Source organism: Dromaius novaehollandiae, chromosome 15 (genome assembly GCF_036370855.1).
Source record: "Dromaius novaehollandiae isolate bDroNov1 chromosome 15, bDroNov1.hap1, whole genome shotgun sequence".
Classification (NCBI taxonomy): domain Eukaryota; kingdom Metazoa; phylum Chordata; class Aves; order Casuariiformes; family Dromaiidae; genus Dromaius; species Dromaius novaehollandiae.
Genome location: NC_088112.1, coordinates 2,271,476 through 2,293,611, shown reverse-complemented (window position 1 = coordinate 2,293,611; position 22,136 = coordinate 2,271,476). Strand labels below are relative to the sequence as shown.

Here is a 22,136-nt window from a genome sequence, read left to right as displayed (position 1 = left end):
GCCGCGCCGAGCGTTTCTGAACGCTGCCAGAGGCCGGGAGGACCCGTTTCCTAGGGCACCTCCCGGGTCGGGGGGGGACGCCCGAGGCTGCCTTGGCCACGTTCCCACCGGCGCCCGGGGCCGGAACGGGGGCCGAGCCCGGCCAGCGGAGCAGCCCCGGCACAGGGGCGCCGGGGACAGCGGGGGGGGGATGGGGGAGCAGCTGGGGGGGGGGGGATAACCGGAGGCCGCCGGGGGGGGCGGGCAGCGGAGCTCCCCGGTGACCGGCACCGCCGGGCCGAGCGCTCACGACTGCGCCTCCGCACACCGCTCCCCGCCCCCTCGGCCGCCGCGGGGCCCGGCGAGGCCCCGCCCCCCGGCGCAGCCCCGCCTCTCGGCCCCGCCCTCAGGCCCCGCCCCGGCGCGGCGGCTCTCGCGAGCGGCGGCGGGGCGAGCTCGGGCCGCGGCCGGTCGCGGCACGATGACGTCAGTGTGTGCGCGCGGCGGCGGCGGTCCCGGCTCTCCGCCATGGCGAAGACCGTGGCCTATTTCTACGACCCGGACGTGGGCAACTTCCACTACGGTGAGGGCAGGGCTGGGCGCGGAGCCGCCGCCGGGGCCGGGGCGGGCGCCGGTGGGCCCTGAGGAGAGGGGAAGGGCCCGGCGGGAGGGGCCGGGGCGGCTCGGGGCTGGTGCACCCCCCCACACACACGCCCCGCTCCCGCCTTGGGGGGACCGGTACCGCCTTCCTGGATAGGGGTCGGTACAGCACTCCCCGCCCAGGCACACCGCGGTCAGCGGGCCGGTACAACACCCCCCTGCCCCCACGCCATGGGCGTTCTAGTCCAAGGGCCGGTACAACGGGCCTGGTCAGGGGCTGGTACAGGCCCCCCCCCCCCCATCCCAGTCAGGGGACCGGTACACTCCCCTCATCCCACTCAGGGGTCTGCTACAGCCCTCCCCCCAGACGCGTCCCAGGCAGGGCACCAGTACTGCCCCCGCCATCACAGTCAGGGGGCCAGTGCACCTCTGCCTTCCCCAAGCCCGGCTTATGGGGTTTTAGGACCCCCTCCCTCTTCCAGATCCTGTCTTGGAGGACCAGTTCTCCCTGTGCTTCTCCCCATTCTAGCCTGGGGAGCTGGTATACCCCCACACTGATCCCTGCTCAGAGAGCCAATGCCCATCCTTCTCCCCACCCTTCCCCAGGCCCAGCACAGAGAGGTGGCTGAGGGGGCTGGATCCCCCCATCCCAGGTCTGTGCCACCCTGGTAGAGGGGTGGCTCAAGGGGGCTCAGATCCGTGATTCCCCATGTTGTTTCCCTTCCAGGAGCAGGGCACCCCATGAAGCCGCATCGCCTGGCACTGACTCACAGCCTGGTCCTGCACTATGGGCTCTACAAGAAGATGATCGTAAGCATCACTTCTCTTGGGGCAGCAAGGCTCTGGCAGGGCATGGGGGAGCCTCACCCCAACTCCTGGAGAAACGCGGCTATGGGAGGCACTTGTGGCCAGACAGCAGTTGGAGGGAGCTATTTACCCCTGGGCAGACAGGAAAGGTGTTGGAGATCCATGCTCTATCCTGATTTTCAGGGCTTATTTTTACCGCTAACTCCAAATAGTGGCCTCTATTTTAAGGCTTGGGCTGTGTTAGTAAGTTCCCCAGAGCTTTCTCAGGTTGCTGCTTCTTGTTCAGCACCATTTGTAGCACAGCAGGTAATAGAGTTATTACAGACAAGGCTCTACGCGGTCTTGGGCATTTTCACTAACATGAGCTCCCAGTATACCACCCCGAGCTGATCCGAAATATAAGGGAAAGAGGTCATCATTGGCTGTTGGCAGCATTTTCAAACTTGTGCTTGCAGTACCGTACCTGGAGCTAAAGCTGTGATAGTGGGAAATGTGTGAAATTTCAGTGTCTGTAGCTGCTTCTAGGAAGGACCCAGAGACTACTGTGAGGTTATATGTGATCATAGAGAAGTAAAGCTGAAAAGAAAACCCGAGCAGTTAGCTAATTCATCTTGATGCCATAAGGCAGGATTCACAAATCCTGTCTCATCCTTGCTAAATGTTTGTCCAGCCTGGTCTTCAAAGTCTTTGTTGCCCAACCACCTCACATGATCTAGTTCAGTTCTTTCCTCTCATTACTATTGGAAAGATTTTCTTTTGCTGAAGTCTAACTTGTGTAAACCTGATAGAATACAATTAGCATGTAGCGATAATCAAAAAGCAAACTTGATTCTCTTTATCTTTCAAGAAAGGAACTAATTTTGCAACAGTAGAATATGGCTACAAATCTGTGGTACCCCTATTTTGAAATATGTTATTTCACTTGGGGCAGGCGGGATTGAACCAGCCCCTTTCCCTCAAATCCTTATTTGTTTTGTGTCCATTCTCATAGCATAGTGCAAAAAAAAATCTCAACAGTATAGGGTGTGTAGTTTAATTTCTAATGGTACAATATCAAGGAGGAATGTTAAAACTCATACATCTACGTGTTACTTTTGAGATGGTTTTTGCACATTTTGACGTGCAGAATATGCCATCTCCAGCTGCTGAATGTTTCGGAGCAACTTGTTTTTGTCCCTTTAGCTTGTTCTGGTTTTCAGTATTGAGAGATTGCTTTTGAATTGTTTCAGACCATTGAACAATTTAATTCCTGTGCTGACTGGCATGGTTCCAGGTCATGATATCTGATTCAGAGGCCAGGTTTAACTGCTAGCTATTGTCTCCCATAGCCCATAATCTATTTGATGTGCCTTGAGGAAAGGCCGTGACCCAGAATGTTGTTCTAAATGTTGATCTCTACAATATGGCTCCAGGCACTTCTGGTTTTTATATATGTGTATATATATGTGTAAATGGATACATATCTATATATGGGTATATATATAAAATTACATGTTTTATATAACATATTTGATATATATATATATATATATATAAAAATTGGTTGTGATTATATAAATAAATAAAGCACTTTACAAAACAGAAACTTCCACCGTTATTCATGTTTCTGAACTTGATGACCTAGGAAGTTACTTTGATGCACGTGTTCTTAAAACTGATTGTAGGAAATGTGACTGCAAGTTACTGGTAAGCAGGTAACTGCAAGACTTGTTTTGAGGTTCTATAGGTGAAAGCATGATCAACTTCTCAGTGACGTGTTTTCACATTTGCAGCATGTTTTAGGGATAAGTCATGAGCTGTTGTAAAAACACAGTGATTGTACAAAGCTGTCAGACAGAAATGTGCAAATATCAGGCTCTTTCCAGCTAGAGCAGGCGCTTCTCCAGACTTTAGATAGCTTCCTGTGTTCCCTCCTGCCCAGCATTAAGTTAAGCAAAACTATAACCAGTTCCACTGAACTATCAAAAACCTGACCAGTATTTAGTTGTCGTGATAACAGAAAAAGCCCATACTTAAAGAACACCTGTCAAGCACTTGAAATTCAGGCAACACTGGGATCAGAATTGTGTTACTGTGAGTGCCAGAGAACAGGATTAAACCGGTGGTGCTAGTTCTGGCATATCCTAACTCTTGCGTATTTACAGTATCTTCTCCAGTTTCTGGGGAGGACAAGATGCAAAATTCTTGTGAGTGTGATAGCAATGTGCTTTTCCTGCATTTTTTTAGGACAAAGTGTCAGCAGCCAAACCTGTACAGGTGGAGAAGAGGGAGAAGCTAGATCTCAGCTGCTTTGTACCTGCTGTCTGTGCGAGCAATTTTGTGTTGTGTCTTGTGCTGTACAGGTGCCTGGCATTTGTCACGGGCTCGCGTTGAAGCTCTTTGGTGGCTAGTGCATCTCCTTAGGTGATGAGACTTGGGGATTGAGTGATAGTGGATAGAAAATGAGTTGTCCTAAAACTAGAGCACAATGCCAATTTTTAAAAGAAGATGAACTGTCCTGCTAGGATGCACCAGTGGAATTGTTGCTTGATGGAATATGTAAAATAGATTTGATATACTTAAACATTTAAAAAGTTCCCTGGTGGTACTAATTCTTGTATGTTGGTATTTGGTAGAATCAAATCCTTTTGATTTTCAGCTGTCATGCTAAAAGCTTGTGCAGGTGGAGTAACCTGTAGCAGCTGAATGTTCAGCCATCTATAGGGACTGGTCTTATGAGGGAATGATTTTCTATGTGTCTGTTGGCAGGAGAAATAAGAAAGGATGGGGAAGTTGGTCCCTACTTCACATGCTAATAGAAAGTAGCACGTTCTGTAGTTGAGTTTTCCCCCATCTGTCTTGGTTTCAGACCCTTTCCTATCTGCTCTGCCTCTTCGCTGTGGGATTCCCAGTCTTTGTCACCCAACTTGGCATGCCTGCTTTCCCTTCTTTTGAGTTTCTTGCCCCCCTATCCTGCCTCAGAGGGGCCTAGTCTTCTTTCTCCTCCCAGCCTCTGAGGCTTTTTCTCCATGTCTGCTGATTCTTTCCTTTTTCTCTTCTCAGATGCATCTCTGCTTTTTAATCAAACTGCTTTCTGCTCTGTGCTGCCTGGGTACTGACAGTTGAGACCCTTGAGACGTCAAGAAAAAGTTGCCCTATTCCTAACTCCTCTTGCTGGCATCTTAGAATTACCTGCTGTAGGAAGCACAGGGGAGATCCAGCTGGAGTGTACTCAGGGCACACAGAATCTTTGGAGAATTTAGCTTCCAAATTTTTACTGTAAACGTGTGAACTTCTATGAATAACTTCTCAAGACTTGGGATTTTTCCTACAGAAACAGCAAAAAGCATATTCTGATGTGACACTTCTAAATGTCAAATCCATGCCTGAATGAGGCAGTAGGCAGAGCTATACACTTTGCCCTATTTTTAGCCTTGAAGCTAGCTGGGTTTGGGGGTATTTTTAGTTACATTTTCCATAAAATGTCATCATGAGGCAGAAAACCACACAGGAAACTTCATCTTGAACAGTCAGTGACTGGCAAAGTTACAAGCAAATAAAACCAAGAGATTATTGGTCAACTGTGACTATAAAAGGTCCTACTGACTTTATGTTAGGGTTACATCATTATCTGCCCTTTCTGCCTTCTCCATATAAAAGACTGCTGTTCTGTCAAGGTAACCGAAGTTATCTCTTTTGACATCTTTCCCAGCTTGTCTGCAGCTGTGATGTGTGGGCATGTGGTGATCCACTCTTTAAGGCTCAGTGTTGCTGAAAGAGAGGGAGTCGTACTGCTGCCTATCTGCTCTGTTCTGCTGCTGCGTGTTCCCACCGCCTTCCTTGTGCTGCATCTGGAAGCTGTTGGATCGCTTTGTGAGCTGATGCAACTCAATAACTCAGCAAAACCGGAAAAATTCTGCTGAATTAGCAAAATGAAACAGCCTGTAGAGGGGGTTGAGTGCCAGAGCCTGCTTAGGAAAGTGGGTGGGGTTGTGTGGCTGGGAGCAGGGTGAAGGGGAAAAGGTGGAAGGAGTCAGGTTTCCCCTTCTACTAGCAGCCCAGTCAGTCTTGAAGCTTTGGGTCTTTTTTTTTCTCCTTTCTGTTTTGAATCCCCAGTCACTACTTCTCATTATCCAAGAGAGCCTCTTAATATCCTGTGAGATTTATTTCTTCTCCATGAGGATTCTTTAGTATTGTTTTGGTCTTGTTTGATTTAATCAGTCCTCTGGACTCCCAGGAGGTGTCTATCCAGAATCTTCATGGGGAATAGGTCTTGCCTTCCCTCTTAGCAGCTGCTAAGTGGAAGCTAATGGGTCATCCTTGTGAGTCATCTCATCTTCCTTGTTTGAGTTGTGGCAGTGTCCTGCAAGAAACACTGAAGCCAGCACATGCATGTGGAAAACACCGTTCCATATCCTGGTCAATATACAGTTACACAGGAAAGGACACTGTTTATTAGGGTATGTTGTGTCTCTAAAAGTATCCTCTCCTGGGTCTGAGTAGTACTTATGATAAATGACTTAGTACTGAGGGGAGCATCCAAAATATGGCAAGCGAGAATGCTCCTCTGAAAACTTGCACGACTAACACTTGCAGAAAGAGATTACCTGAATAGAGGAAAGTATAGTAGCCTCTGCATACCTCCTCTAGAAAATCTGCAGGACTTATCTGGTGGACTTCACAATGAATTTTCAAATATTTGACTTCAGTCTTTGTTTTTCAAAATGGCGAGTCTTTTTTCTTTACAAATTATGAAATAAATGACGTTTGAGAATAAAACTACCATATTCTCAGTGAAGGATATTTGTACTGCTCCCAGATTATGGGCTTTTAGTTATATTTTGCAGCTATGTGAACTTACAAGGAGGAGTTTATCAGTCTGCCTGCACTTATGCTGCTGTACGATACTAATACAGGTCTCTACAGGATCATGTTTAGCCTAGGAAACAGTTATGCTGCTAGAAGCTGCCCTGACATATTTTCCCTCTGGAGACAAGCTCATGTTTTTTCACGTTTTATCATATTCCACTTTTGCCATGGAGGGCGTGCTTTAATTGAGACAAACTGGGAAACACAAAAATTACCTTATGCTGATTTCAATGGAGCTTTAATTTCCCCATGTTGGATAGGTGGTGTTAATTTTTAACTTACGGTATATTAAGATACTCGCTCTTAAGTGCCAAATTGGCAATTATGTGTTGTCATGAGAACCTTAATTTGAATCCATCCAGATCCCTGACCATTTTTAGACCACTTTCAAAGGGAAATAAAGCTTATGCAACTGTTCCATCTGTCCACGAGCCCTCTCTAAATAACTGTTGAACCTATCAGCCCCTTATGGACAAATCTGGCAGAGGGACAGAAACCTTCACTATATCAAGGTATTACAAATTCTGTGAAAGCTGGTGACTGATGAGGCAATAGTGTCCCCCAGTGAAGGAAAAACTGCAGCCTGAACTCAGCTATTCTCTTCTACTGGCTTGCCAGTTGGCCAGCCAAGAGTGTGTATGTATACACATACATGGAAGAGAACTGAGATACTGTTGTGGTAGGTGAGCCTGGGATTTGTGTGTAGGATGTGGGGTATTTTGTAGTGGGGGGAAAGGAGAGATCGGAGACTATATGGCGAGAGCTGTAGTTATTGTGGGAGATGGGGATGTGGTTAAGAGACAAATCAGTAGGAAAATGGGCTTCATGAAGCAACTTGTTGGGTTTAAATGAACATGTATGTCAGGGAGCCAAACATGTATTGGAATATTTTTGGATATACCTCATGCAGGTCATTTGTCAATTAGTTTGAGATTTCTTTTAGCCAAAGGAAATGCAATTTGGGATAGGAAATAAGTCTTGTCTTTCTCTCTTGAAGGTTTTCAAACCGTATCAGGCATCCCAGCATGACATGTGCCGATTCCACTCTGAGGATTACATAGACTTCTTGCAGAGAGTGAGTCCCAACAACATGCAGGGATTCACCAAAAGCCTCAATGCCTTCAATGTGGGCGATGACTGGTGAGTCTTCTGTGCCTCCCGTGAACCCAGAGTCATAAAGGCCAATATGATCCTGAATTGCTTATATCTGGAGAGCTCTCCTAGAATGTACTTTTTTTGTTTCTCTCTCTCTCTCTCTCTCTCTCTTTTTTTTTTAACCACAATGAGGTACATATCCCTCCTGATCATATCAGATTACTGGAACCTCCTTGCTTCCTTCCTCTTCTCTCTTTAACTCTTTGCAGTCCTTGTTTTTAGATCTATATTTAGACTGTAAGCTTGTTGGATTAGAGATTGTATCTCTAGTTGTTCTTGCAGAGCCTCCAATTCTTGAACATGCTAACTACTTTTTAAAATAATTGCCTGTCATTTTAGCTATCTCAACGTGTGCATGTTAAATCTGAGGCAGCTTTGAGAGCCTGATTTTCAGGTAGAACTAAGGAAGTATTCATGCATCTGTAGAAAACCACATGAGATCTTGTTGAGAATATTCAGTTCCAGTCTTTAATCTTCATGAGAATTGACAACATGAAAGAAATGTGTGGAAGGGCTCCCTGTGCAACTAAAGAAGTGTAGAGTATGCCTTGTCTAGTTGAGGAAAATGAGGGCTGTCAGAGAGTAAGATTGTTCTTATGTGTTCTTTGGAGGAAAAATCTGTAAGTACTGTGACAGCAGAAGTTATTTTAGCTAGAGAAGAGTGTTATTCCAAGAAGATATTAGTACAGCTTGTTTTAGGCATTTAGTCTGGGAATCAGAAGACTGTTCCATATCCTCACTGCTGTGCTGATCAGAAATCGCTGTTTTATCAGAGGTGAGAAAAAAACCCAACCTTTAAGCCATTACTTGCCTCTGAACGGAGTTTCTGATGTAATGCTGAAAGTCAGGGACCCAGGGGTTCCACATCCTGTGTGTCTGTACTCTCCCAGAGATCGTGATGCCTCGACTAGCTCTTTGTGGTGGGATGGACCATGCCTTGATGCTGTCTTAAGAGCAGCATGCATCTCTGGCTGCAGTATACTGCACTGTGTGCTGGGAAATGGAGGGGGCAGGATCTTCCAAATACAGCCAGTGGGAAGATGGTGTGGGAGCAGACTAGTCCTTCCTTCTCCTCAGTGCAGTTTCTCACTCCATGCCTTAGCTTTGTGCATGTCAGCAGAGCTGTGGGACAGACTTTAGTGTACATTTTGAGCAGGACAGCCTTTTCAGGACTAACTTGGAAGCTTTGATAATCATTATCAAATCCACTGAGTTTTCCATTGTGTTTGCAGCCAGATTGCTACCTGTTGGTACTCAGTGTGTTATAAGGAGGGTCAGAATGATCCCAAATTAACTTTTTCACAGAGAATGAGTTTTGATCTTGCTCAGGAAATGTCCCTGGACCATTTTATTCTCAGCCTTGCTCTATTCGCAGCTTTGCTCTGGAGAGATGTGAAGGAAGTTCTGTATTTGAACTATTGTTTCTTTTTCAGCCCAGTGTTTCCAGGCCTCTTTGAATTTTGCTCTCGCTATACTGGGGCCTCCCTGCAGGGAGCAACACAGCTGAATAACAAGGTGACTGAGCTGATGTGCTTATCTTTTGAAACATATATAGAAGCTAATTGGTTATTAATTTAAGGACAGCCTCCTGGGTGTGTTTTTTTTACAACAACATAGTAAGTACTGCTGTGTTACTGTGTAAATACTTAGCCCTGCAGGATTTGGCCATTCCTGTACCATCAAAGGCAACCATTTGGTAGATGTTTAATCCAGTGACAGGCCGTAAGAGTGCTGCTAGATCTTTACTGTGGAAATGCACTAAACAAGACTGCCCAGACAGTCTTAAGAAGTGAGTCTCCTGAGAAGAAGGAAAACAAACTCCAGAGGTTTGAGAGTATTTTAGAGGGACAACACTTCTGAACAAAGTCTAATAAGTGTAAAGACAAGTGTGGGAGCAAACTGTACATGCTAGGTGCTTTGTCTAGTACTGTCTGGAGGGGGAACAGTGGTGGTGGGAGATGGTCTTTCCTGTCCTACGGAGGAATGTAGAGTACATGACTAATCCAGCATGGACATGATGTAGCAAACTTTGCTAGCTGGACTAGAGAGCAAGGTGGAGCTTCAGAATGGCCTGCACAGGTGTAGGAAAGGGCAGAAAGGTGTTTTTGGGCCACAGTGCTGGGCAACTTGAAGTCCCTGCTGACTGGAGATGTGAGTAGAAGGTGGTTGTTACCATGTTGTCATCTTAAACTAATTTATCTTTCCTTTCTTAGATCTGTGATATTGCAATAAACTGGGCTGGGGGCCTGCATCATGCGAAAAAGTTTGAGGTAATGAGACAAATCTGAGTACTCCTGTCTTTTTGAGGACCATGCTCTGTGTTGATCCTATTCTAATGCTATTCGGTTTTCTTTGTATTGCAGGCTTCTGGGTTTTGCTACGTTAATGACATAGTTATCGGCATCCTGGAGCTGCTTAAGTAAGAACATGGGGCAAGTGCAGAACTGTCCTGGCCAGCATGTGGTTTTCTTCTGGTGCTTCTCTGATATCCTGTCTCTGTTCTCTCTCTCTACTTTGGTTGGTTGATGTCTTTGCCCTTCCGGAGTCTCAGAAGGTCAAGAACTTGAGTCTTTCAGCCTGATCTCTTCTTTAGGCACAAGCTTGGGGGCTTAAGAATTAGAATATCTGCTTCCAGTTTTGTTATATGGTGCTTTAGTGACATGGGAAAGTTCTTAAATTCTGTTTCTCCATATCTATCTGTGAAATATCCATTTTGGAGGACTCATGAATCTCAGCATTTTTGCCAGGGTGAGCCTTTTGTAGGTAAATGCAAAGTGTGGCTCACTGGAGATAAAACAGAGTTAAATAACTCTCACATTCTTCTTGATTTGCTTGACTGGCTTAAGAACAGGACTTGGGCAACACATGGATGATCAAAGGACATCTGTTTTGGGTAGAAAAGAGTCAGAGTAAAGAGTCAGGCTTTTTGTTTGTTTTTTGGTTTTTTGTTTTTTTTTTTTTTTTTAGAAAATGGAAAAGAAAATCAGATTGGGAAGAAGAGTTACAGAAATACCTTCTGTTTCTTAGATTAATCTTTGATTTTTGTCCTCTTGAGTGCACTGCTCATCCGTGTATCTCAGACATCATGTTGTGGAATTAGAAAAGATTTGGGGGTTGGCCAGAAAATAGTTACATGACTGGTGGCAAGCTTACTAGCTAACAAGTGACATTTATGGAACCTACAGGGATTTCTTGTATCTCTTTCCTCTATGCTAGTTTCTCCTACTTTGTTTGGAACCTCAGCTCTTCACTATTGTATCTCTGATCACCCATTTTTCAGTCTCACATGCTAGGGTCTCGCATGCCAGAGGCTTCAAATACAGCCTGATTATCCCTCAAGGAAGATTATAATATGTCCTTACTCCTTTGTTCCCTCTTTTTGGGAACCATTTCCACGGGCGGTGGCTGCATACTTGAGTCCCTGAGTTTGCTTCTCACCGTGGGGATACTGTGGTCCCTCTGCTCTTAGAAGGTCCCTTTCTCCCTTTACCAGCATGCAAAGGCTGTGTGTGCATCCCCTTTTTCCTCCTTGCCATTGTTTGTCTTTGGGGTGAATCATCGAGGTTGCCTTAAATGGTTTTGATTTTGGTGTTGTCTGACTTTTCAGGTCCCTTCCAAATCTCCTTGGGTTTTAGACATGTGCCAGATCCCCTGCTCTTTGGGTTGATCAGATGCCATATTTCCTCTTAAAAGGTTGCAAAAGTTCTGCCAGCTGAGTGGGCAGCTCCACAGTTGGCAGGCAGGACGTGACCTAGGGGCAGCTCCACAGTTGGCAGGCAGGACGTGACCTAGGGCTGCGTCTCCAGTGCTTGACAGTACTGAGTGCTGTCATGTGCATTGACAACATTAGCTTTCACTGTTAAACCAATGCATTTATTGATAATGATCTCCCCTCATTCACCCTGTGTTTCTGTGACCCAGCAGGGTTTCCCTCCAGTAAATTTTGTGCCCCAAATGCCCATTTGGATGGGACAGCTGAGCCAAAGGAGCCTGGTTGAGTCCGGTTACCTCTCTTTCCCTTTCTGCCTAAACATCCATTCTGACTTGCATTGTGCTCAGTGCTTCCCTCATCCATGTCTTTGTTGATCAGCTTCTCACCATCCTCCCAGCATTGCCTCGGGGCTGATTCCCTACCTGAGAGAGTGACAACTCTGCCCTGATTTCTGCAGCCACTGGGATTTGCATCCGCGCCTCCTGTTCCCTGTTGGAACAAGGCAGCTCTTCAGAATCCAACTTGTTTTCTTTGGAGCTTGCTGGCTGGGACATAGTACTGCCAGTATTCTGGCACATGGAGGGAAATAAGTGTTCTTACCTCTTTTGCTAGCTTACTATTCATTTCCTGCTGGAGTTCTTAAAGATTAATCAACTGGCAAGTTACTTGAAAATAACTTTCTAATCCCAATGTGGCTAAAATAGTTTGTCTTTATCACGTACTTTCCAGTATATTTCTGGCCCCATCTGAAAGCCTTCTATGCTAATATCTCCTTCCAGGAACATCAAAGAAATTGTTTGAGTGGTGGGTGCATTTGTACAGGCAGTATATGCAAATGTAACACATATCTAAAGCTATTTGATATGCCTAGAGTGGGACAGGTGGGTTCTTGTGGCAAGTGGGTTTGCATGTAGACTTCATTGGTGGTTTGAAGAGTGCTGGATGATAGTGAAGCATGTGGGTATTGGTGTGGTTGGGTGCAGAGCAGACCGTGCAATCCTGCTTTTCCTCCTGTTTCTGGCAGATACCACCCACGTGTTCTGTATATTGATATTGATATTCATCATGGAGATGGTGTCCAGGAGGCTTTCTACTTGACAGACCGTGTCATGACAGTGTCATTTCACAAATATGGGAACTATTTCTTTCCTGGTACAGGTATGTAGTTTCCTTTGTAATGTCAACCTAGCCTCCTTTCAGAATCCTTTGAAAGCATTGCCACAGTATAGAAGTGTAAAATCGAGATTACAGCTGCAAGAAAAAATGATGAAAGAAAGCACAGGGAGAAGCAACTAGAGAGGAACAGTACTGTAGCCATTTGTAAGAAAGAGGGATCGTAGTTAGCTTAGCACAGATGTTTACCTGGACCAGGTCTGCTCTGTCCACATTGCTGAAGTTTCAGAGCTATCGTGACTTTGCTGTCTTTCTGTGGCCAGGTGACATGTATGAAGTTGGTGCAGAGAGTGGTCGTTATTACTGTCTGAATGTGCCTCTACGAGATGGCATTGATGACCAAAGTAAGTAGGTGTTCCTCACCTTCTCCCTTTGCCCAATTGTTTGCTGGTTCCTTCTGCTCCAGAGCCATGACAAATCTATCCTTCTCTCTAAAGGTTACAAACATCTCTTCCAGCCAGTCATTAACCAGGTGGTTGACTACTATCAGCCCACCTGCATAGTACTGCAGGTAAGAAAGCAAGCCTCTGCACATGTACGTCCCTTTCAGATGCTGTAGGTTGGAGGGGTGCGCTGTTGATTGGGTGACCCTCTGTTCCCAGGGAATAGGGTCAGTGCATCCTAGCTGAGCTGCTGTCTGTAGCTCTCTGGTGAATTAGGATTGCAAAGGGGTGTAGGGATGCTGATATGTGTCTGGAAAGTGATGCCTCTGTAGCCAAAATTCATCTGTTCTATTTCTGTTCCCTAGTGTGGTGCTGATTCTCTGGGTTGTGACCGTTTGGGTTGCTTTAACCTCAGTATACGAGGACACGGGTAAGTACAGCAGCGTTGGGGGCAGAGCAGTCGAAGGACCCTCCTTTATTCTGAAGGGTTGCAGAGGCCCCTCTGCTATGTGACTTGAGCTTTGACCTGGGCATTCCAGCAGCACCAACAGTTTTTCTAATTCTTGTGACAGGAGGGGCTCTCGGGACAGGGCTGCATACGAGGTGCTGCAGAGCAGTGGTTCCCAGACTGGCAGGGATTTCAGGCTCCCTGGGTGGGAGTCCTGAACACTGGGTGTATCACCAGCAGTGGTTGAATGCTGGTGGTGGCTCGTCGCAGAAATGACCACATTTCTGACACATGAATGTGTGCTGCAGTTAACAGCTCTGATATTTCTGTTTTGAATTTCTAGGGAATGTGTGGAGTATGTAAAGAGCTTCAACATCCCCTTGCTGGTACTGGGAGGAGGTGGCTACACAGTCCGCAATGTGGCACGATGCTGGTGAGTCTTTTCCATGCTTTTTGAAGGTCGCCAATACAGCAGTTACTGTGGATTTTGTGTCTGGATCTGCCATGTAGCTTTCTCTGGACTGAGCCCATGTTATTCTGTGTTTTCAGGACTTATGAAACATCACTGCTTGTAGATGAGGCAATCAGTGAAGAGCTCCCATACAGTGGTAGGTTGAAGTGGCCTTGGTTTCTTCATAAGTTTAGCTAAGGTGCCTGTTGTACCAGCTGAAAAATTAACATTTCTACTGTGCATTGACCAAAGATAAGATCAGGGCCAAAGTGACATCACTTTCTGATCTTAGACGTGGCCTTGGTCTCCTTCTAGCTCACGCTTGTAGGTTTTGCTGGACAGAAAAATCCTAACTGAGTCATGTGTTATGTAATTTGGATCATTTCCTATTCAGTGACCTGGGCATTACTTTTGCTCTCTTTATTGTTTCATATAATCCTTGCGATTACAGAGCTGTATATCACGGTGCTTTTTAGGGTCTGGTCACAGCTAAAGCAGTGGGAGAGTAACCTCTGCTTCCCTGCAGAGCAGTGTGACTGGTTCCCTTGCTCCTGTGCTTTAACTTTCTTCCTCATTCCATCACAGAGTACTTTGAATACTTTGCTCCAGACTTCACCCTTCATCCTGATGTCAGTACAAGGATTGAGAATCAGAACTCCAGGCAGGTGAGTGCTTGCAGCTTTACCCTGCTGTCCTGCTGTGTATTCCCCAAACCCTGTGGTTGATGCTGTATCCTGCAAAACCAGGCAGAGCCCAGGCAAAGAATTCTTATAGAGGCAGAGAGCTGAGGAAGTACAGGCAGAGCCTTCCCTCTGGGATGGCAGAAAGTCCTTCTGAGAGAAAGGGTTCTTCGCGTTTGGGAACTGTTGAGTTCTCTTACTGTTTTCTATGTGCTTGAGCCTTAGAGATTGTATTAACTCTCTCACCTCCTCTGCCCTTTGTACAAATGGTGTTTGTCATGGCAACCACTTAGATGATGCAGGCAGGTAATAGTGCTAACAGTTGTGGCTCAGTGCAGACTGTCAGATCTGATTGTGGTGATCTCCCTCTGTTTTTTTCCAAGTAGTACTTGGATCAGATCAGGCAGACAATATTTGAGAATCTGAAAATGCTGAACCACGCTCCCAGTGTGCAGATCCATGATGTCCCTTCTGACTTGCTCAGCTACGATCGCACAGATGAACCTGATCCAGAGGAAAGAGGCTCTGAGGAAAACTACAGCAGGTACCTGCCCTATTGTTCTGGAGAAATGGGCTCCTCTTGTTCCTGCTGGGCTTGCATCTGCTGGGCTGGGCAGATGATACACTAAAGACCATCTGTTTCCTGGAACAGGAATACTAAGTCACTTCTGAGTCCCTGGTTTTATCCAGGGAGCCGTTCTCTGCAAATGCGTGGTCTCCGTACAAAATGGGTCACAGGGTGCTTGGGTGCAGTGCATCTTTTGGCCTTCTGCATGTGACCTAGGCATGCTTTTCTGTCCCCAAGGGGTGCAGGACAGGGGTCCCCCCACTCACGGTGATTGTCTTTCCCCCAGGCCTGAAGCTGCCAACGAGTTCTATGATGGTGACCACGATAACGACAAAGAAAGCGACGTTGAGATCTGAGAGTTCTGATGTGGGACTTTGGACCATGGGGGGGTCCCACACTGGACATTGGTGCTTGGTGCAGTGAACTGGGGCACATGTGAGCTGGCTCGCCCTCCCTCCATATTTGACTGCATGTGGTGACAGCAGAAACAGCACCACTGCGTGCTTCTGCTACCTGGAGAGGCAGAGAGCAGTGAAATGTGGTCTTTACTGTCTGCCATGTGTGAGGGTTCCACCTGTCACCACTCTGGGAAATGGAAATCCAAGTAGCGCTCAAATCTGTGCTGTAGACTCTGGCTGGCAGCCGTTCAACTACCTTCAGAGCCTGATCTGCACTGGTTCAGTCAGCTCCTTTAACTCCAGTGCAGGCTTCTGCCAGAAAGGTGGGAGCTGGAGCACTTGTGCCTAGAATCTCTGCCTCTCTTCAGCAACAACACCTGATACATCCTGGTTTCCCCAGCCCTCTACTCAGGTACCCAATCAATTATCCTCTGAAGCCTGCACTGAGGGTTGCTTCCTGATAACCTTTCTAACCACCTGATGCTCCACAGCTCAAGGAGAACCATTCAAGAAGACAAGGCCAGTTCCGGGCTGGGGGCTGGGGGTGTGACTGGAGCAGGGAGCAGCTTGATGGAGCAGGGTAGAAGAATGTATGCAGAGTATAGTCTTGTTCGTTCTCCCGAAACTTAGTTTTGCATTCACAAACAAGTACTGCAACACTTGCCAACTTGGACCTAATTCCCCTGTTTTTCATCATTCTTCAAGAGGCTAAAATCACTGTGGAACACAGGTTTGGTTGCCAAGGTCAGTACATATTGTGTCTTGCACCTTTAATGTAGCTTCCAGCCATGTTTTCCAAGTTCATACATGCCCCTTTTATGTGTTTGAAAAAGATTTGGGCTGCTCACTTGGAGTGAAAAGCATTCCTTCTTGACTGCGCCCAAGAGACATCACTCTGCTCAGGGGTGAGGGAAGCTGTTTCCTGTAACTCCTCTCCTCTTATCCTCACACAGCAAAGAGATTTCTCTTGGCCATCCCTGAAATCTCGAACATTGCTGCTCCTTCTCCTGAGTCATCACCTGGCATCTGTCATGGTTTGGAGAGAGCTGTTAGGGGTGATGGGAGGGGTTTAGCCTCTTACTCTCTGTACTGTTCTGTTTGTTTACTGATGTCTTTAAACATTAAATCAAGAGGCAGTATTTTTCTTACCTGACCTGTTGTTTGTCTGTTTAATGCTCCTGCCCTTTTGGCTCCTGTCCTGTCGAGGACAGAACACATGTATCATAGGGTAGTGTCCTGTGCTGTCTGACCTATGAAGGCTCCTGTTTGCCAGATGAATGGAGAGCATTCAGCTCCTCTAAGTGTATGCCAGCGAGTTTTCTGCTTCAGTGCACAATGAGGGGAGAGTCTCAAATTCTTGTACAAAAGGACAGGTCCTGTGGGCTGGTAGACACTCCTGCTTATCCCTCTGATTCTAGTAAAAGCTTTGCAGGAAGCTACGAAGCTGGTTTAAGCAACCTTTCCAACAATAGTTTTCTGTGTCATGGTTTCTTTGAGTTGCAGCCTGCATAAGAATCTGCCCTTTGCATTCTCACTTTCCTAAAGCCAGTGTTAGTGACTGTTTCTCTTTGTTCCTAGAACCGTCACTGTCTGCCTCTTCATTCCTCCTCCCTAGGCCCATGACATTTGTCATTTATCAAATAAGCTCTCAGGAGCCTGCATGGATTGACGTTCCTCTTACGTTCAGTATGGTAGCCTCTGCCAATAAAGCTGCTGTGGAAAAACAGGAGAGGTAAAAGGAAAAGATGATTCAGGAAGTATTTAACAGAAGGTATGTAACTTGGGATGTGAGGGCTAGAGGGAGACACTGACTGACTTGACCAGGTCTGTTGGATGTGTTCACAGGCTACGCCTATTCCTGCTAGGCTGTTTACACAACTGCCAGCCCAAGGCCTCAGAATTATGGGGAGGAGGTAAAACTTGGCCACAAGTGAGCCACAGCTCACTTAGCTACAGTGTAAAACAGGCAATAATTCACTGTTACTCCTACTGTGTGCCTAGAAAAATAGGCTTTTTGCATCCAGGATTCACATTTGTTTCCACCCTACTTGACCCGTGTCCTAGGGCAAACAACTTGTGCACATCATTGCCTGAGATGTCCCTGCTGTGTGCTATTTTTGCCCTTGCTTCTCCAAAAGATTATAGTAGAATTAGACTAGCTACGGAGGACGCTGAGGCTGATCAAAGGTATAGCACAGCTTCTGTATGAGGAATGACTCAGTGGAGAAGGATTCATTAGCTGGGAAGAGAGAGCTGAGTTGGAAAAGGATCCATAAGTTCTGTAAAGTCACAAGTGTCAGAGAAAATCTCTCCTAATACAAGAATTAGGGAAGTATCAAATGAAGCTAGCAAGAGGCGAGTTCAAAAGAACGAGGTTGCTTTGCACGCACCTGGGTGAGCAGTGCAACTTGCCATGAGGTACTGTGAATACTGAAAGCTTCTGTGGATTCAAAAAGGGACTAGAAAAGAAAAGCATCAGGTTGTTAATTGCAAAGACACTTCTAGGTGCAAATTTTTGGAGACTGGATGTATATTCTGTAGAAGTATTGCTGTGTGCTTGCCCTATGGCTTGGTCAGCCATATTTGTGTTCCTTATGTTCTTTAGCTGAGATGCTGTACTTTGCAAATCAGAAGACTCAAAATGCTGGTACAATGGCCAGACTTTTGAAAAACAAAGACTTGAGTCTGAGCAGGAAATAACCTTTTTTTTTTTTCGCCTCCAGTTCCTGTTTCATCTGATACCATCAGAGAGCTAGCTTATTTCATCTGGTGGTGTCATCAGTTGTATCAAAGCTGATTTACAGGAACCCAGCCTCTCACTTCTGGTAGGGGTCAATATTTGCTTTTTCCAAAGAAGAGGGAATTCCTCGCTTTGTAGCTCCATCTCTTACTGGTAAAGATTGCAAATTTTGCAAAAACCCCACAGCCAGTTCTTAGTCAAAATTACCTGTCCTGTTTGCATTGAGGTACCTCCATTACTTTTAAGAAGCAATGAATTCTGGGAGGTTCAGTTGCATTGCTCTTCCTCCTGCACTTTGATTTCCACTTCTCTTTCTATCCCATAATAAACCATCTGACAGCCTTTTCAGGCTCCAGTCCTTCCACAGCAGAGAAATGTAAGTGCTTTCTTTCCTCCTTGTGATACAGTATGCATCACTCGTGCAGTCTGTGCTGTTCAAACTTTCCGTCTTCAGAATCCTTGTCTGTCCTGGGTTTTGAAATACGGCTGCAAAGTCAGAAGCCTGTCTTTATCTGCATTTCTGATGTGTTTTCTTGGAAATGGCTGGGAAACAGTCAGTCTGTAGTCAGTCTTTCCCCCTGCAATGGAGCTGTCAAAAACAAGAAACCGAACTAAAATTGCCATCTGATACTGCAAGACTACTCAAGCTGCATTAGACCAAAGGTTTGTGTAAACGAGTGTCTTGTCTCTGGCATCACACAATTAGATGCCTAGTGAAGTGGATAGGAACAAGGCAAATATTGAAATCCACAGTAGTAATATACTCCTGATAATGTGGCAAACTTGCACATCTTGAATGCGGGGTCATGGTATGTATCTCGTGCAAAATTGACTGGTAGGCTGCTTTATAAAATACAGAATGGTCTGGTAACAACTGAAATTAAATTAAGCCAAATTTAATTATCTTTAGTGAGAACAAACACTTGCACAAATACATAAAACAGCTGCAATTTATAATGTACACAGTGAGTGTCAACTGACTGCATTTAGTTGCCATTATTGACAGGCAACAGAGATCACAGAAAGGTGAAAAAAAATTCTGTAACAAAGTTCTTAGTATTTTTGTCCTCTCTTGTTGTATGGTCTTTCCTATATTTTAGCAGAAAAAAATCTCCCTTTGTGTTTTTGAATTTGGTTGTTGAAGATAGAGATATGGATGATGTGAATGTCTCTGTGATTGAGGCGGAAGCCCTTGATCTGGGAAGCTTCCTAATGATGACAGAGTTGTGGATCTCTCTCACAGTCCCCCCAGAGCTTGACCCACCTTGGCCAAGGATGATGTGTTGTCACAGGCCAGCCTCATGCTTTCTTCAGATTTTGCAAACTGCTGTTGTCCCAGAGGAACATAGCTTTGATCTGCACTGATAAACTACAATGTTGACTTCTCATATAGCCTGAACCTGGCTCACTGATTGCTTTGGAAATTAAGACCAAAAGCCTTAAATGGCTCTTACAAAAATGACTGGGAGCCAACAGAGTGACTGGAGCAGGTGCTTAAGAGCAGCTGAAAAGAGAGGGAAGACAAGGTGGCCATGTCCTGTACTAGCAGCTGCCCCTTGGACACAGTGAATGATGTAACTTAACCTAGAGGCCACAAACGCATCACTAGCTCCCCATTTGGAAGCAAGGCGAGTTAGTGAAGCTCCATAAGTGAACTGGCAGCAAAAGAAGGGTGCTTAGTCATTAGCAGCATATAGTGACTGTGAGACTGGAGCCTGGAGCATGGGCGCACCTCCGTGACTAGGAGCAGCTTGGCTTCAGTTCCAGAGGGTGCCTTAGCTGTCCCTTCAAAACATTTTCTGGCCAATGTCAGAGTGGTCTTGCACAGTGTGAATCTGGGAAAATGGGCATTTGGCATTAGAAGTGTCCTCCCTCCTTTCAGAGAGGAGACAGGACTGTGTTTTGTTGAGCATGTTCTGTGATTTCACGGGCAAATGGAACAGAAGCAAACAAGCATTTTCTCGTCATTAAAAGGAGAAAACTCAGGGCCTATCTGATGAATGCATTTTTGAATAGCTGCTTGTTTCAGGCTTGCATACTGTGCATCAAATATTAGCTATGACATAAGCAGGAAAGATGCTTGTTGATAAACTGAATTATCAGAATTATGCCCACACAGGTGCAGCTATGCTGCCCTACAGAGTGACTTGCAAACCTTTTGGTAGGAACAGGATGTAATGCTGGTTGCTAAATAAAGGTGCGACTGATTTTGCTACTGTATTGTACCTCAGTTCTATTTAACAGAAACTTAGATGAAAGGGTCAGAAGGATTCATTTGGATTCGAAGAGTGAATATATTCAGAGATGTTCCTGTCCTTGGTGAGTAACTCTGCTCTATGTCTATTTTAGTATTTGCACAGATCATGTTGCAGGAGAGAAAGGCTAGCTAGAAATGAATGCATGTTGTTGTTACTCCAAGGATGTGATCAAGCTCCCACTGCAGTAGTAATGTTTTAGAAAAAAATCATGCATAATCTAGGTGGTGGTGGACAGCGAGGCTTCTCCAACAGTGCTTGTACACTCGAGTCTAACCCCTCCTGTTAGGGACCTGTCCTCTGACTCCTCGGGGCTGGACACACAGCATGGCTAGTTTGGGTACCCAGAACAAGAAGCTATTTTTGCCATGTAGGGATAGGGGCTAAGGGCTGAAGGAATCCAACTTGAAACAAAAGCATCCTTTCTATCCGGAGTCTGGCACCCTTTGAATTATCCTGTGCCTGCTTGTTTGAAGAAGAAACAACCTGAGGCCCAGATGGATGAAGGGTGGAAATTCCCTAGCAAGCCTGCAGGAGGTGGTGGAAAAAGGCTGGGAGAAATACTCTGCTATGTTGGCAGGAAAACAATAAAGAAAAAGCCCAAAGGCCTTTGCTTGCTGAAGCAGAACTTGGATCACTGGCACTGCTGCCTTTGGAGAAGGGTTGCATCGTGAAGCACATTGCACCCTCAGAAGGATCTGCAGAGCGCTCGAGTGGGATGTTTCGGGCACACTCGGGTAGCACCCGTGTGGATGAACTGGGGTCCGGTTATCCTAGCCCTGCCTCTTACTGTCTGCGGTCCCACGTAAGGGGAAGTGGCCACTGCTGTGTGCGGCGGGGCCAACTCCGCTCTGAGTGAGTCCAGTGGTGCCTGAAGTGTGGTGCTGCGGGCCAGCGACGGAGAAGGCTGCCACGTCAACCTTGTTCTTAGGCAAGCAGGTGCTGCGAAATAATTTGGCTTGCAAAGAAACCTGGTTTGGCAGTACTTGCTGCTTAGATGCTTACCTGTTAGTTAATTTGGCCCAAATGCAACAGAAGCTGCTGAATTGCTGTAGCATCTATCTGAAAATAAGGCTGGAAAAAATTTGGCAGGTCTCCTGCATGCAAGCGCATTTACCGAAGGAAGGGATAAGGAAGCGCTTCAGGAGAGGATCCTCTGCAGCGTGCCGCCATGGATGTGTCACGCAGCGCCGAGGAAACCACGCTGCTTCTCAGTCTAACTCAACAGATTATTTTTCAAGCATACTGGATTCTAATTATGTTTTCAGAGAGGGGGTATCGGTGACCCCTGGCTCGCTGCTGTACCTGGAGTTACTTAGAAGAGCGGGAGCTCTTGGGCAGAGGCATGCTTCAGCCTTCACCTCAGTCAGGGACGTGTTTCTGCTCCACGCAGGACTGCTTATACTGAGGCTGATGCAGATGGAGCTAGTGTTGATTAATTCCTAAGGACACAGGTGTGGGGTTTTTCTGGCGCCTTAGTCATAGCAAAACTGCCCGATGATAAAACAGTGGCAATCTCCTCCCGGGAGCCGAAATTGGCCCCAGAGGATTAAATGAAAGGGCTGAAACAGCAGCGTGCGGCGCAAGGGAAGCATCCCGCGAGCCGGGGCCTCGCATCCCCGTTGACAGCAGGGCCGGGGCGGCAGCAGAGCAGGGTGAGGCGCCGGGGCTGGCTCCGAGCAGAGCCGCCCGGGCGCCGGGCTCCCCCTGCCCCGCGGCCCTCGGGGCTCTTCCGTCCCCTTCCCGGCTGCGCCGGAGCCCGCTGGCCCCGCTGCCCTCGCCCCCGAGGGCGCCTCGCTTCGGGGCAACGCGGTTAACGCGGCGGCAGTGGCGGCCTGGCGGGAGCCCCCGCGCCGGTCGCCGCCAGAGGCCGCGCGGCGGCCGGAAGTGGGTGGTAGCGGCGGGGCCGGAAGCGGAAGCGGCGCCTCATGAATATTCA

At 46.7% G+C, this 22,136-nt stretch overlaps 1 protein-coding gene across 1 annotated transcript; it reads left to right on the top strand.

Annotated features, from left to right (window-relative positions):
* Window positions 1-399: 399 nt before the first annotated feature.
* HDAC3 (histone deacetylase 3) lies at window positions 400-16,355 on the top strand. Its single transcript, XM_026097732.2, has 15 exons — window positions 400-562; window positions 1,307-1,389; window positions 7,232-7,374; window positions 8,823-8,904; window positions 9,603-9,659; window positions 9,753-9,808; window positions 12,126-12,259; window positions 12,538-12,618; window positions 12,712-12,785; window positions 13,023-13,087; window positions 13,449-13,538; window positions 13,655-13,713; window positions 14,142-14,221; window positions 14,623-14,780; window positions 15,091-16,355. Exons 1-15 carry the CDS (start codon window positions 508-510, stop codon window positions 15,158-15,160), a joined length of 1,287 nt encoding a protein of 428 aa, XP_025953517.1. The 5' UTR covers window positions 400-507; the 3' UTR covers window positions 15,161-16,355.
* The last annotated feature ends 5,781 nt before the right edge of the window (window positions 16,356-22,136 follow it).